This window comes from Leucoraja erinacea, chromosome 37 (assembly GCF_028641065.1).
Source record: "Leucoraja erinacea ecotype New England chromosome 37, Leri_hhj_1, whole genome shotgun sequence".
NCBI classification, from domain to species: domain Eukaryota; kingdom Metazoa; phylum Chordata; class Chondrichthyes; order Rajiformes; family Rajidae; genus Leucoraja; species Leucoraja erinaceus.
In genome coordinates this window covers 9,609,221-9,624,545 of record NC_073413.1, presented here as the reverse complement: position 1 = coordinate 9,624,545, position 15,325 = coordinate 9,609,221, and the positions used below count along the sequence as shown (strand labels likewise).

At 48.5% G+C, this 15,325-nt stretch overlaps 1 protein-coding gene across 1 annotated transcript; it reads left to right on the top strand.

The window, feature by feature from the left end:
* Positions 1 to 2,409: 2,409 nt before the first annotated feature.
* LOC129713934 (cytochrome P450 2D6-like) lies at positions 2,410 to 12,194 on the top strand. Its single transcript, XM_055663344.1, has 9 exons — positions 2,410 to 3,384; positions 4,580 to 4,742; positions 5,411 to 5,566; positions 6,373 to 6,533; positions 8,377 to 8,550; positions 9,384 to 9,528; positions 9,753 to 9,940; positions 10,866 to 11,007; positions 11,975 to 12,194. Exons 1-9 carry the CDS (start codon positions 3,202 to 3,204, stop codon positions 12,169 to 12,171), a joined length of 1,509 nt encoding a protein of 502 aa, XP_055519319.1. The 5' UTR covers positions 2,410 to 3,201; the 3' UTR covers positions 12,172 to 12,194.
* The last annotated feature ends 3,131 nt before the right edge of the window (positions 12,195 to 15,325 follow it).

The following is a 15,325-nucleotide window of genomic DNA, read 5'->3' as shown; positions in this document are numbered from 1 at the left end:
AAGGGGGGAGGGGGAAGCGGAGGAGGGGAGGGAGGGGTTGGGAGAGGGGGAGATTAGGGATAAGATGTGGTGGGAAGGGGGAGGGGAAGGGGGTGGGGGTGGAGAGAGGGGGAGCGGAGGAAGAGGGGGAGAGGAGAGAGGGTGAGAGGGTGAGAGATGGAGGGGATGGGATGAACTAACCCTCAGACTGTTACAGCCCTTTTTTCTTACAAAATTAAATGTATTCAACTTTTTGAGTGTGTGGATGTTTCCATTAGTGGGAGAGTCTAGGACTAGAGGCCTCAGTCTACTCCGCCATTCAATCACGGCTGATCTATCTCTCCCTCCCAACCCCATTCTCCTGCCTTCTCCCCAATAACCCCTGACACCCGTACTAATCAAGAATCTCTCTATCTCTGACTTAGAAATGTCCCATTGACTTGGCCTGCACAGCCTTCTGTGGCAAAGAACTCCTCAGATTCACTGCCCTGTTGCTAAAGAAATCCCTCCTCACCTCCTCCTCCCTGAAGGAACATCCTCTAATTCTGAGGCCGTTTCCGGCAATTGGCGTTGAGACGGCCATTCATTTTTATCCCACGCCAACAGGCGCGGGGAAAATAAACGAGAAGAAAATGGCACTGTCTGGAAAAATAAAAACATCAGGGTTTAGAAAAATGTATTCAATAAAAATAGTCTACTATCTGGAAAGTTACAGGCGGTATAATCTTCACTTCATAACCCTGCATTAATCCTGCACTCTGCAATTTGAATCACCCTCTGTTTCACTGTAAACATGAAAGGAATATTAAACAGATCAATAGGTTAGATAACACATGTATTCACTCTTCCTTAATTGTTCAACACCAGAGTATATTTTATAGACATCGGCAATACACATGTTTAATGTATATTAATAATAAAGTCAATACATCTTCTTAATAACATATATCATGCAGCAGCAAGAAATTCAAACACTATGCCCGTGGGTTGGTAAATTTGAATCATTGCTGGAATAGAAACACGATGGTGGCATTTAAAATACATTGAAAGGAAATACACAGTTATATAGTCTGTCAGTAACTTAAAATGGGAAAGAAGGGACTGCAGCAGATGCTGGAAAGTCGAAGGTAGACATAAATGCTGGAGAAACTCAGCGGTGAAGTTCTGCGGCCTGCGGTGCTTCTGGCTGTGGCGCGGCTCGGCGGGAACTTTAAATCTTCGACCGCCGGCCTGCGGCCTACACCAACCTGAAGCCGCGGTCTCCGGTGGGGACTTACCTGGACCTTTGCCTTGTCTACTCATCTGGATGCCCACAGTGGTGGCTGCGGAGGGTTGAGGTCCCGACCACGGGGGAAAGTGGAGGAGGACTGGCCAAATGTTGTGCCTTCCACCACAGTGATGTGCGCTGTGGTGGATGTTTGTGTTAAATTTTTATTGTGTTTTTGTGTGTTATTTTTTTTAATGTACGGAGGTTCTACTGCAGTTGTACAGGGTCTCGGTGAGACCACACCTGGAGTATTGCGTACAGTTTTGGTCTCCTACTCTGAGGAAGGACATTCTTGCCATAGAGGGAGTACAGAGAAGGTTCACCAGACTGATTCCTGGGATGTCAGGACTTTCATATGAAGAAAGACTGGATAGACTTGGCTTGTACTCGCTAGATTTTAGAAGATTGAGGGGGGATCTTATAGAAACGTACAAAATTCTTAAGGGGTTGGACAGGCTAGATGCAGGAAGATTGTTCCAGATGTTGGGGAAGTCCAGAACAAGGGGTCACACAGTTTAAGGATAAGGGGGAAATCTTTTAGGACCGAGATGAGAAAAACATTTTTCACACACAGAGAGTGGTGAATCTGTGGAATTCTCTGCCACAGAAGGTAGTTGAGGCCAGTTCATTGGCTATATTTAAAAGGGAGTTAGATGTGGCCCTTGTGGCTAAAGAGATCAGGGGGTATGGAGAGAAGGCAGGTACAGGATACTGAGTTGGATGATCAGCCATGATCATATTGAATGGCGGTGCAGGCTCGAAGGGCCGAATGGCCTACTCCTGCACCTATTGTCCATGTTTCATTGTACCGTTGCTGGCAAATTCATTTCACTTGCACTGCTTTACTCAGAGAGTGGTGGCGGTGTGGAATGAGCTTCCAGTGGAAGTGGTGGAGGCAGGTTCATTGGTATCATTTAAAAATAAATTGGATAGGCATATGGATGAGAAGGGAATGGAGGGTTATGGTATGAGTGCAGGCAGGTGGGACTAAGGGGAAAAAAAGTTGTTCGGCACGGACTTGTAGGGCCGAGATGGCCTGTTTCCGTGCTGTAATTGTTATATGGTTATATGGTTATATGGTTAAAACTGATTGATTGATTTTTGATACGTACAGCCGTCAGGGTTTATGGGGAGGTGGCAGGAGACTGGGGTTAGGGGGGAGAGATAGATCAGCCATGCTTGAAGGATGGGATGGACTTGATGGGCCCAATGGCCTCATTCTGCTCCTATCCCTTATGGACATGAAAATGCCAAATTGGTCAATGGATCGACTGCAGTCCATATGTGGGTAGATTTGACTGGATAGGATGCAAACAGGATATTTTCACGGCATCACAGCGCATGTGAATATCATAAGCCAATTCCAACAGCGATGGCGAGAGGAATCTGCTGTTCTGGAGCCTTGCCAGAGGACAGAGTGCAACACAAAACAAACAACAAGGTTAGTGTAATATCCAGGGCCATGTAAGTCCCTCTGTTACATGCAAACCACCACAAAAACAAGACTCTAAACTCAACTGATTATAGGGACAGTCTCGGAAAAAAACACCCCTTTCAACGGAGACTTTGCAAATGTACTTAGATCAGACGCAAAGTGCTGGAGTAACTCAGCGGGCCAGGCAGCAACTCTGGAGAGAAGTAATGTGTGGCTTTTCGGGTCGAGACTCTCCGTCGGACTTTAGACGTTGCAAGTTGACTTTGTTCCGCCACAGACACGCTTTTTTTTGGCGGAGTTTCACAAGTTTTGCAAACTTACTGTGAGAAGTTTCTAAGCACCCCTCCCACCAGCACTGGAGGTTTTTCGACAAGACCTTACAAGTAAAGTTGAGTGGGAGGAAGGAAGGGAAGGCAGGCACAAAAAGCTGGAGTAACTCAGCGGGACAGACAGCATCTCTGGAGAGAAGGAACAGGCGACGTTTTGGGTCGAGGTGGTTCTTCTTCGACTGTCTACGAGGATGGCAGGACTACGCTGGCCCGATGCTCAGGAGCTCTTGGTACTCCTGCTGGGGTTGTTGCTGGTGTGCTATCTCATCAGGGCAAGGATGTCGAACAAGCTTCCCCCGGGACCTTCTGCCTGGTCGCTGCTTGCAAATCTCTTCTCTTCTGACCGAAAACCTCCCCATATTCAGTTGGAACAGGTACGTGGGGAGGTGTGTGGGGTGTTAGAGATACGGTCAATCTCGCCAAGAGGGTTTGGACACACTAGAGGCAGGAAACATGTTCCCGATGTTGGGGGAGTCCAGAACCAGGGGCCACACACAGTTTAAGAATAAGGAGTAAGCCATTTAGAACGGAGACGAGGAAACACTTTTTCTCACAGAGAGTTGTGACTCTGTGGAATTCTCTGCCTCACAGGAGGCCGGTTCTCTGGATGCTTTCAAGAGAGAGCTAGATAGGCCTCTTAAAGATAGCGGAGTCAGGGGATATGGGGAGAAGGCAGGAATGGGGTACTGATTGGGGATGATCAGCCATGATCACATTGAATGGCGGTGCTGGCTCGAAGGGCCAAATGGCCTACTCCTGCACCTATTGTCTATTGTCCATTGACAAAATTCATAAGCTCGTTAGTGACAGGAGCAGAATTAGGCCATTCGGCCCACTGAGTCTATGGTGGCCCAGGAGAAGAGCTGCTGCCTTACAGCACTTAAAGCGCCAGAGTCCCGGGTTCGATCCCGACTGCGGGTGCTGTCTGTATGGAGTTGGCACGTTCTCCCCGTGACCTGCGTGGGTTTTCTCCGGGATCTTCGGTTTCCTCCCACACTCCACAGACGTGCAGGTTTGTAGGTTAATTGGCTTGGTGGAAGTGTAAATTGTCCATCAAGTGTGTCGGATAGTGTTAGTGTGCGGGGATCGCTGGTCAGTGCGGATACAATGGGCCGAAGTGCCTTTTTCTGCGCTGTATCTCTAAAAAAAAGTCTCCACCGCCATTCAATCATGGCTGGTCTATCTCTCCCTCCTTCCCTGCCTTCTCCCTGACACTTTCAAAAAATCTATCTGCGCTGTATCTGATGAAATAAAAAAACGTTAGTCTCCACCACCATCATTCAATCATAAATTATAATACTACACAAACACATGATCTATCTCTCCATTCGGCCCTCGAGCTAGCACCAACTTCCCTGCCTTCTCCCTGACACTTGAACTAATCAAAAATCTATCTCTGCCTTAAAAATATCCACTGACTTGGCCTCCACTGCCGTCTGTGGCAATGAATTCCACAGATTCACCACCCTCTGATGAAATAAATTCCTCCTCATCCCCTTCCTAGTCTAGACAGTGATGACTAGCCGTCTAGTCAGTGGTAGGTTCATCTGTTGTTTCTTCCTTAACCAGTACAGAAAGAGATACGGGGACGTTATGACACTGTACATATTGTGGATGCCAATTATACTTCTAAGTGGGTTTCAGACAATCCAGGAAGCTCTGATCCAATACAGCAAAGAATTTGCTGGCCGACCTAGGACATGCATCAATGATCTCCTCACCAAATGTCAAGGTAATGGTAATGTGGCTATTTTCTACGTACGTGTAGAGCGATATTGGCTGTGGAGGCCAAGTCAGGGGATATTTTTAAGGCAGAGATAGATAGATTCTTGATTAGTACGGGTGTCAGGGGTTATGGGGAGAAGGCAGGAGAATGGGGTTGGGGGGAGATATATATTGGCCATGATTTGTAGTCTTGATGGGCCAAATGGTCTAATTCTGCTCCTATCACTTATGACATGGACCTTGTGGGGTCCATACGTGACAGGCGGACACAGGTGAGGGGGGCGTTTCTTTAGCAGATAGTCGGACAAAGGTCAGAGGTGATGAAAAGACAGAGGAGGAGGGACGAGAAATGTAAAGTCATCGAGGTGGAAGTTTTAGTTTTAGTTTAGAGATACAGCGCAGAAACAGGCCCTTCAGCCCACCAAGTCCATGCCAGCTACTCTATCACTAACACAACACTACACTCAATAGGGACAATTTACAATTTTTACAGAAGACTAATTGGCCTACAAGCCTGTACGTCTTTGGAGTGTGGGGGAAACCAGGGCACCTGGGGGGAAAACCCACGAGGTCCTGACCCGAAACATCGCCGGTCCATGTTCTCCAGGGATGCCGCCTGAGTTACTGCAGCGCTTTGTGTCTTTATCAACAATTATTTTACCCCTTTTGTCTCAGGCATCATTTTTGCACCTTACGGGAGGTCCTGGAAACAGCAGCGAAGATTCACTCTCACCATTTTGAGAAGCTTCGGACTGGGGACAATTGCTTTTGAGGAGAAAATCCTGGAGGAGGCGAAGTATTTGATCGACACGCTCAAGGCATCATTGGAAGGTAAGATTCAACACAGTTTTATTTCCCTGCTTATATTGTTCTGTCATTGATTTGACATCAATATCTCAGAATAAAGAAAGGCTTAGTACAAATGTAAAATTGTCCCTAGCGTGTGTAGGATAGTGTTAGTGTGCGGGGATCGCTGTTCAGCGAGGACTCGGTGTGCCGAAGGCCCTGATTCCGTGCTGTATCGCTAAACTTATCTATAAAAAAGATGAGGGGGAATATCTTTAGTTTGTCTTCTTTTGTTTAGTGTAGAGATAGTGTGAAAATAGACCCTTCGGCCCACGGAATACACACACACACACACGCACGCACACACACACGCACACACACACACACAACACGCACACACGCGCACGCACACACACACACACGCACACACACACGCGCACACACGCACATACGCACACACACGCACACACACACGCGCACACTCGCACACGCACACGCACACACGCACACACACGCGCACGCACACACACACACACGCACACACGCGCACACGCACACACGCACACACGCACACACACACACACGATTTACAATTATACCATTAGCCCATTACCCTACAAACCTGTACGTCTTTGGAGTCTCGAAAGTAGAAACCGGAGCACCCGGAGAAAACCCACGCAGGTCACGGGGAGAACGTGCAAACTCCGTACAGACAGCACCTGTGGTCAGGATCGAAGCCGGGTCTCTGGCGCTGTGAGGCAGCAGTTCTACCTGCTGCGCCACTGTGCCACACACGGTACACGTGACATTGAACTAAACTAGGAGTCGACCAACATCCCGCTCTCGTGCAGGTCAAGCAGTGGACCCGCGCCCTGTTATCACTAGCGCCGTTTCCAATGTCACGTGCATGGTCATCTTCGGCAGACGCTTCCACTATGAAGACAAGACCTTCATACACTTGGTCGGGCTGTACGACGAGATGCTGAGACTACAATCAGGGTTCTGGATGAGGGTGAGTGAAATTTCAATGGGTAAGTGTGGCGGGTTGCCCACAGTAGGGGAATCACTACATGATGGGCCGAATGGCCTAATTCTGCTCCTATCACTTTTGAACTTATGAATGGCGTCTCTGCCGAACATGGTTACGTCTGAAGAAGAAGTCCCGATCAGAAAAAGTCACCTTTTTGTTTTTTTGATACAGTGCGGAAACAGGCCCTTCGGCCCATGGGTCCGTGCCGACCAGCGATCCCCGCACACTAACACTATCCCACACATACCAGGGACAATTTTTACATTCATACCAAGCCTATTAACCTACAAACCTGTACATCTTTGGAGTGTGGGAGGAAACCGAAGATCTCGTAGAAAACCCACGCTGGTCACGGGGAGAACGTACAAACTCCGTACAGACAGCACCAGTAGTCGCGATCGAAACCTGCTGTCTAGCACTGTAAGGCAGCAACTCTACCGCTGCGCCACCTATCCACATTCTCCAGAGATACTGCCTGGCCCGCTGAGTTACCCCAGCACGTTTTGCACTTTCACTCAGATATAATGTACATTTTGATGGGCTTTCGGTCATCTGCACCCGCTGCGCTGTCGGTCAGAGAGTCATCGTCTCAGACAGCACGAACAGCAATTATTTGTGGACAGTATCACCCCACACTTCCCCCACCCCCCACCAAATTAGTTGTAGGCAGGTACCTCGACAGCTGTTCGAAAACTTCATTGAGTTCCTGAGAGGGCCAAACCTGAGGGGTGGTCACAGTGGTGCAGCGGTAGAGTTGCTGCCTCACAGCGCCACAGACCCGGGTTCGATCCCGACTACGGGTGCTGTCTGTATGGAGTTTTGTGTTCTCCCCGTGACCTGCGTGGGTTTTTCTCCGACATCTTCGGTTTCCTCCTACACACTCCAAAGACGTGCAGGTTTCTAGGTTAATAGTCTTGGTAAAGTCGCTAGGGACAATTTACATTTACACCAAAGCCAATTAACTTGCAAACCTGTACGTCTTTGGAGTGTGGGAGGAAACCGGAGCACCCGGAGAAAACCCACGCAGGTCACGGGGAGGGCGTACAAACTCCGAGGCAGCAACTCTACCGCAGTAACTAACCATATAACAATTACAGCACGGAAACAGGCCATCTCGGCCCTTCTAGTCCGTGCCGAACACCTACTCTCACCTAGTCCCATCTACCTGCACTCACCCCATAACCCTCCATTCCTTTCCCGTCCATATACCTATCCAATTTATTTTTAAATGATAAAATCAAACCTGCCTCCATCACTTCCACTGGAAGCTCATTCCACACAGCTACCACTCTCTGAGTAAAGAATGTTCCCCCTCATGTTACCCCTAAACTTCTGTCCCTTAATTCTCAAGTCATGTCCTCTTGTTTGAATCTTCCCTATTCTCAAAGGGAAAAGCTTGGCCACATCAACTCTGTCTATCCCTCTCATCATTTTAAAGACCTCTATCAAGTCCCCCCTTAACCTTCTGCGCTCCAGAGAATAAAGACCTAACTTATTCAACCTATCTCTGTAACTTAGTTGTTGAAACCCAGGCAACATTCTAATAAATCTCCTCTGTACTCTCTCTATTTTGTTGACATCCTTCCTATAATTGGGCGACCAAAATCGTACACCATACTCCAGATATGGTCTCACCAATGCCTTGTACAATTTTATCATTACATCCCAGCTTGAATCTTCCCTATTCTCAATGGGAAAAGCTTATCCATGTCAACTCTGTCTATCCCTCTCATCATTTTAAAGACCGCTATCAAGTCCCCCCCTTAACCTTCTGCGCTCCAGAGAATAACATTGGAATTAAGACTGTGTCTTTGCTTCCTGCTAGATCTGCTCTGTATTTCCCATCATCCTCTATCTCCCTGGGCCGCAGCGGAGGATCTTTGAAAACCAGGCCGCCATTTTGACCATCCTTCGGGGCTTCATTGAGCAGCATCGAGAGACTTTGAGCGGTGAAACCATTCGGGACTTCATTGACGCCTATCTCCTGGAGATGGAAAAGGTGAAGGAACACAGTTTGTATCGCTGGAAATTGGTGCTCTTCACGTTACTTTAGCAGCTTGATACTTTGACACTTTGCAGCTCCACACCCAGGCCTCGAGAAACCCTCTTGGAGTATGGAGCCAGGCCCTTCTGCCCTTCAAGCCAGCACCGCCATTCAATGGCTGATCATCCCCAATCAGTACCCCGTTCCTGCCTTCTCCCCATATCCCCTGACACCGCTATTTTTAAGAGCCCTATCTAGCTCTCTCTTGAAAGCATCCAGAGAACCAGCCTCCACCGCCCTCTGAGGCAGAGAATTCCACAGACTCACCACTCTCTGTGAGAAAAAGTGTTTCCTAGTCTCCGTTCTAAATGGCTTACTCCTTATTCTTAAACTGTGGCCCCTGGTTCGTGACTCCACTACATCGGGAACATGTTTCCTGCCTCTAGTGTGTCCAAACCCTTAATCTTATATGTTTCAATGCGATATCCTCTCATCCTTCTAAACTCCAGAGTGTACAAGCCCAGCCGCTCCATTCTCTCAGCATATGACAGTCCCGCCATCCCGGGAATTAACCTTGTAAACCTACGCTGGGCTCCCTCAATAGCAAGAATGTCCTTCCTCAGGCAGAGAATTCCACAGACTCACAACTCTAACCATATAACAATTACAGCACGGAAACAGGCCATCTCGACCCTTCTAGTCCATGCAGAACTTGGCGAAGGAGATCGATCACTCTGTGAGAAAAAGTGTTTCCTCGTCTCCGTTCTAAATGGCTTGCCCCTTATTCTTTAAAGTCTGACCGCATTCACAACCATTTGCAAAACAGGACAACGTTTTCTCTCTCTCAGGAGCGGGATGGATCCCCCGACTCGATGCTGACAGAGGGAAACCTGCTGTACGATATTCACGACCTCTTCTTGGGTGGGACTGAGACCACCACCACCACACTGTATTGGGGGCTCCTCTACATGATGGCTTATCCTGACATACAAGGTAAAGGCAAAACTTCAACCAGGTCTGGTCAGGGGGGGGGGGGGGGGGGGGGGGGGGCATAGAGATAAGGAAGTGCAAGGTGTGAAAAGGAGACATCAAAGTAGATGAAGTTCACGGTGTAGAGTGCATCATCGGAGAACGTGGCAACGAATCATACGGAGACAGTCAGACATTTTTGCTGTGTGACTCAACGCCCCCTTGTTCCTCCTCTCCGCTTTTCGCAGTGAAGTGTCAGAAGGAGATCGATGAAGTGATCGGCCGTTCGCGCCGCCCGTCTATGGAGGACGGTTCCGACATGCCGTACGTCAGCGCAGTTATCCACGAGGTCCAGCGATACGCAAACATACTTCCCGTGTCAGTTGCCCGGGCCATGACGCAAGACACCACATTTATGGGGCACACAATCAAAAAGGTGACTATTTGGAACAAAAAGGACATATCACCCATCCGTGTCCTCCAGAGATGTTTCAGCTTGGGACCCTTCTTCTGACACAAAGTGCTGGAGTAACTCAGCGGGTCAGGCAGCACCTCTGGAGGACATGGATGGATGACATTTCGGGTCGGGACCCTTCTGACTCCACCCTTCCTGAGGTCATCTGTTGCCAACCCCGTTTCATTCTGACCTTCTCCATCTTTCAGCCTAAAGAAAGGGCTCCAACCTAAAAGATCACCTGCCCCTGTTCTCCAGAGATGCTCCCTGACCCGCTGAGTTACTCCCGCATGTTGTGCCTATTTTCACTAGGTCAATTGTCTGGAGTAACTCGGTGGGACAGGCAGATGCTCTCTGACCCGCTGAGTTACGCCAGTACCTTGTGTGTTTTTTGTAAACCAGCATCTGCAGTCTGAAGAAGGGTCTCGACTCTAAACGTCACCCATTCCTTCTCTCTGCCTGTCCTGCTGAGTTACTCTAGCTTTTTGTGTCAGTCTGCAGTTCCTTGTTCTGCCATTTCACTGGTCTGATGTGAAGATTTCTAAAGGTGTGCCTGCTTAGAAGAAATTCTCCTCCTTTCACTGTCAACGATCGGTAGTTGAACGGAGAAAGACAGAGAAAATAGACACAGAGTGCTGGAGTAACTCAGTGGGTCAGGCAGCATCTCTGGAGGACATGGATGGGTGACGTTTCGGGTCGGGACCCTTCTTCAGACTTCACCCTTCCTGAGGTCATCTGTTGCCGACCCTGTTTCATTCTGGCCTTCGACATCTTTCAGCCTGAAGAAAGGGTTCCAACCTGAAAGATCACCTGTCCCTGTTCTCCAGAGATGCTCTCTGACCCGGTGAGTTACTCCAGCACTTTGTGTCTATCTCCGTTCCTTAACCTCGATGTTCTGTTGCTGTAGGACACCCTGGTTTTGATAAACCTATACTCAGCCTTGACTGACGAGGGCCAATGGAAGCATCCACACCAGTTCAACCCGGAGAATTTTTTGAACGATAGCGGGGAATTCTTCAAGCCAGACGCATTCATTCCGTTCTCAATGGGTGAGTAGCTGGTGAGTGTTGGTGGCCTCACAGCGCAAGAGACCCGGGTTCAATCCTGACCACGGGTGCTGTCTGTACGGAGTTTCAAGTTCAAGTGAGTTTATTGTCATGTGTCCCCGATAGGACAATGAAATTCTTGCTTTGTTTCAGCACAACAGAACATAGTAGGCATTTTCGCTACACCTCCGAACCGCAATATCAGGTGTGTTCCAACTCCCCCTCCATTCCTGTATCTCCTCCATCTCTGTCCTGGGTCTCCTCCATGCAGACACCGGAAATTGGAGGAACAGCACCTCATATTCCATCGCTCCAAGATAGCGCATTCATATATACACACATGAATAAATAAACTGATAAAGTGCAAATAACAGAAAATGGGTTATTAATAATCAGTTTTGTCCGAGCCAGGTTTAATAGCCTGATGGCTGTGGGGAAGTAGCTATTCCTGAACCTGGTTGTTGCAGTCTTCAGGCTCCTGTACCTTCTACCTGAAGGTAGCAGGGAGATGAGTGTGTGGCCAGGATGGTGTGGGTCTTTGATGATGCTGCCAGCCTTTTTGAGGCAGCGACTGCGATAGATCCCCTCGATGGAAGGGATGTACGTTCTCCCCGTGAGTTTTCTTGGAGATTTTCAGTTTCCTCACACACTCCAAAGACGCGCAGGTTTGTAGGCTCATTGGCTTGGTATAGGTGTAAAATTGTCCCTCGTGTGTGTGTAGGGTAGTGTTAATGTGCGGGGATCGCTGGTCGGCGCGGGCCTGTTTCCGCGCTGTATCTCTAAACTAAACTAAAGCCCAAAATGAGGGTCCAAGTAGTTCCAGTTTGGGTTAGCAGAATCAAGAAGGGGCGAATGGCCACCGGCTAATCTGGGACTTTGTGTAGTGCCACGAACAAGATTAGCGAGGCAGAGCGCAGCAGCTAGCGTATTTCTGGGCCATGTTACGCCAACCTTCCTCTGCCTCCAACAGGTATCCGCGCTTGCCTTGGGGAACGTTTGGCCAAAATGGAGCTCTTCCTCTTGTTCACCTCGCTCCTGCAGCACTTGGAGTTTCACTGGCCCCACGCAACCACCCCTCCCAACCTGGAAGGCCTATACAAAATCATGGTGGAGCCCCAACCATACGAGATGCTGGTCAGACGCAGGGAGACCGTGGGCGACCTGTGACCTCCGCTAACGAGGGGGGAGGGGGGTGGGAGAGTTGGCGACGGGACCAGGAACGCTGGGGCGTTTATCTCACGTGCACGATTATCACGGGTGGGGCAACGAATTCCGCAGATTCACCGCACCCTGACTAAAGAAATTCCTAAAGGAACATCCTTTAATTCTGTGGCTGTGACCTCTAGTTGTAGACTCTCCCACTAGTGGAAATATCCTCTCCATATCCACTCGATCCAAGCCTTTCACTATTCGGATCTCCGGTTTCCTCTAACAATCCAAAGGCATACAGGTTCTTGGGTTAGTTGGCTTGTAATAAATGTCAATTGATTATAGGATAGTGTTAGTGTGCGGGGATCGTTGGTCAGTGTGGACTCGGTGGGCTGAAGGGCCTGTTTCCACGCTGTGTATCTTTAAACTAAATTAAACAGAAAGCAAAGAATGACTGAGCTACATTGGGCCAACAGCCGGCCATGCAGCCCTTCTAGTCTGTGCTAGCCTCCGCCCATCAGAACGTTCCTTCCATATGGTGTGGATTATGTGCAGGTGGATAAGTGATGGATACAAGGAACTGCAGATGCTGGTTTACAAAAAAAGACAGAGTGCTGGAGTAACTCAGCACGTCAAGCAGTATCTAGCTCTAGGGGCTAGCGGAATCAAGAGACATGGGGAGAAGGCAGGCACGGGTTACTGATTGTGGATGATCACAATGAATGGCGGTGCAGGCTCGAAGGGCTGAATGGCCTACTCCTGCACTTATTTTTTTTGTTTCTAACTGCGTCTCTACCGCTGCGCCAACCTGCCTCCTGTTTCCTTTACCAATTGTATTTGGATGGGGGTGGAACGGAGAAAAGTAATTTGAAGGAATGACCTTAATCCTGCCCCTCCCCTCTTCCAAATTTCACCATCTCCCACACCCAGTCTGAAGAAGATCCCTGACCCAAAACCATGTTCTCCTCAGATTCTGCCCGACCCACTGAGTTACTCAAGCATCTTGTGTCTTTTTTAAAGACAAGGGTTGATCTTGAGATGCTGGGCGGCACAGACATTTTGGGCCGAAGGGCCTTTCTTGAGCTGTGCTGTTCCATGTTCTGTGTGTATGTGAGTTGTCAAATGGAAATGTACAATATTAATCGCTGTATCCATTACCCGTAGAATGTCATTTCCCCCTGCTGTTTGCCTATAGTCAAAGTACCTTCTACAGCAGAATGAATAGAACTCTGTAATTCCCGATAATTAAAACTCACCAATATCTTACTGATGCAATTAATATCCAACTCTTTAAAACAGAATCAATGCGAATAAATAGTTCCAAATACCTTGCTCTGTAGCATCATTAAGAGTTGTTTCACATCATTGTCTTGCAGGTCAAATCTTGCGGTAATTGGTTGTAGTTATAGAGTGGCACATCGGTAGAGTTGCTGCCTTACAGCGCCCAGAGATGCTGCCTGTCCCGCTGAGTTACTCCACGTTTTTGTGTCTATCTACATTGGTTTATGCTCTCTAGAATTTAGAAGATTGAGAGGGGATCTTATAGAAACTTACAAAATTCTTAAGGGGTTAGACAGGCTAGATGCAGGAAGATTGTTCCCGATGTTGGGGAAGTCCAGGACAAGGGGTCACAGTTTAAGGATGAAGGGGGAAATCCTTTAAAAACCGAGATGAGAAGAACTTTTTTTCACACAGAGAGTGGTGAATCTGTGGAATTCTCTGCCACAGAGGGTAGTTGAGGCATTCATTGGCTATATTTAAGAGGGAGTTAGATGTGGCCCTTGTGGCTAAGGGGATCAGGGGGTATGGAGAGAAGGCAGGTACGGGATACTGAGTTGGATGATCAGCCATGATCATATTGAATGGCGGTGCAGGCTCGAAGGGCCGAATGGCCTACTCCTGCACCTAATTTCTATGTTTCTATGTTTCTACATGAAAACAACGGTAGAAGATTTTACATTTTAGAGATACAGGCCCTTCGACCCACCGAGTCCCTGTTGACCAGCAATCACTTCACACACTAACACTATCCTACACACACACACTAGGGACAATTTACAATTTTTTTAAAATCAAAGTCAATTAACCTACAAACCTGCACACGTTTGGAGTGTGGGAGGAAACCGGAGCACCCGGGGAAAACCCACGCTGGTCACTGGGAGAACGTGCAAACTCCGTACAGACAGCACCCGTGGTCAGGATTGAACCGGGGTCTCTGGCGCTGTAAGGCAGCAGCTCTACCCGCTGCACCACCTGCCACCCCAGTTATATACTCCTATGTTCAGCTCCATCCCCTTATCCTGGGATACAGCTCCCTCTGCTGGCAGAGGCTGGTGTGGGAATGCTCTATCCCCAATGTCCCACCTCTTCTCCCCCCCATCTATCCCCCTCCCTCTCCCCCTCCCAATGGGTGCTCTGCAGAGAAACAAGAGACGTGTTGCAAGGGACTGCAGATGCTGGTTTACACCGAAGATAGGCACAAAATGCTGGAGTAACTCAGCGGGACAGGCAGCATCTCTGGAGAGAAGGAATGGACGATGGTCTGAAGATGTCTCGACGCAAAACATCTCCTGTCTAAGTTACTCCAGCATTTTGTGTCTGAGAAATGAGGCTCCAGATATTGCAGGCTGAAGGGCCGAAGGTTTAAGCCTGAAAAGTTGCCTATTTCCTTCGCTCCATAGATGCTGCTGCACCCGCTGAGTTTCTCCAGCACTTTTGTCTACCTTCATGTTCCTATCCTATGTTGTCTAGTACTATGCACAGTGTTTCAGCGCTGTTTGCGAGCAAACTGTGTAAGGGTGATCGCTGGTCGGAGTGGACTCGGTGGGCTGAAGGTCCGGTTGCCAAGCCATGTGTCTGTAAAATTAACTATCTGCCATCTAGATCTCTGCTTCCCCTTTCCCGTAACTCAGTCTGAAGAAAGGTCTCGACCCGAAACGCCACCTATTCTCTCCAGAGATGCCGCTTGGCCCGCTGAGTTACTTTTCGAGTAGATATCCGGCAAAAGCCATTAAAGTTTTGTGTCACAAGGAACTGCAGATGCTGGTTTAAACCGGAAAGACACAAAGTGCTGGAGTAACTCAGTGTTTAAGAAGGAACTGCAGATGCTGGAAAAATTGAAGGTGGACAAAAATGCTGGAGAAACTCAGCGGGTAAGGCAGCATCTATGGAG

What these genes read in the sequence shown, in the direction of transcription:
- LOC129713934 (XM_055663344.1), top strand. Translation starts at nt 3,202, where the DNA reads ATGGCAGGACTACGCTGGCCCGATGCTCAGGAGCTCTTGGTACTCCTG. An exon ending in TCTCCTCACCAAATGTCAAG is followed by an intron (nt 4,743 to 5,410) that starts GTAATGGTAATG and finishes CTTTTGTCTCAG; the next exon opens with GCATCATTTTTGCACCTTAC. An exon ending in GCTCAAGGCATCATTGGAAG is followed by an intron (nt 5,567 to 6,372) that starts GTAAGATTCAAC and finishes GCTCTCGTGCAG; the next exon opens with GTCAAGCAGTGGACCCGCGC.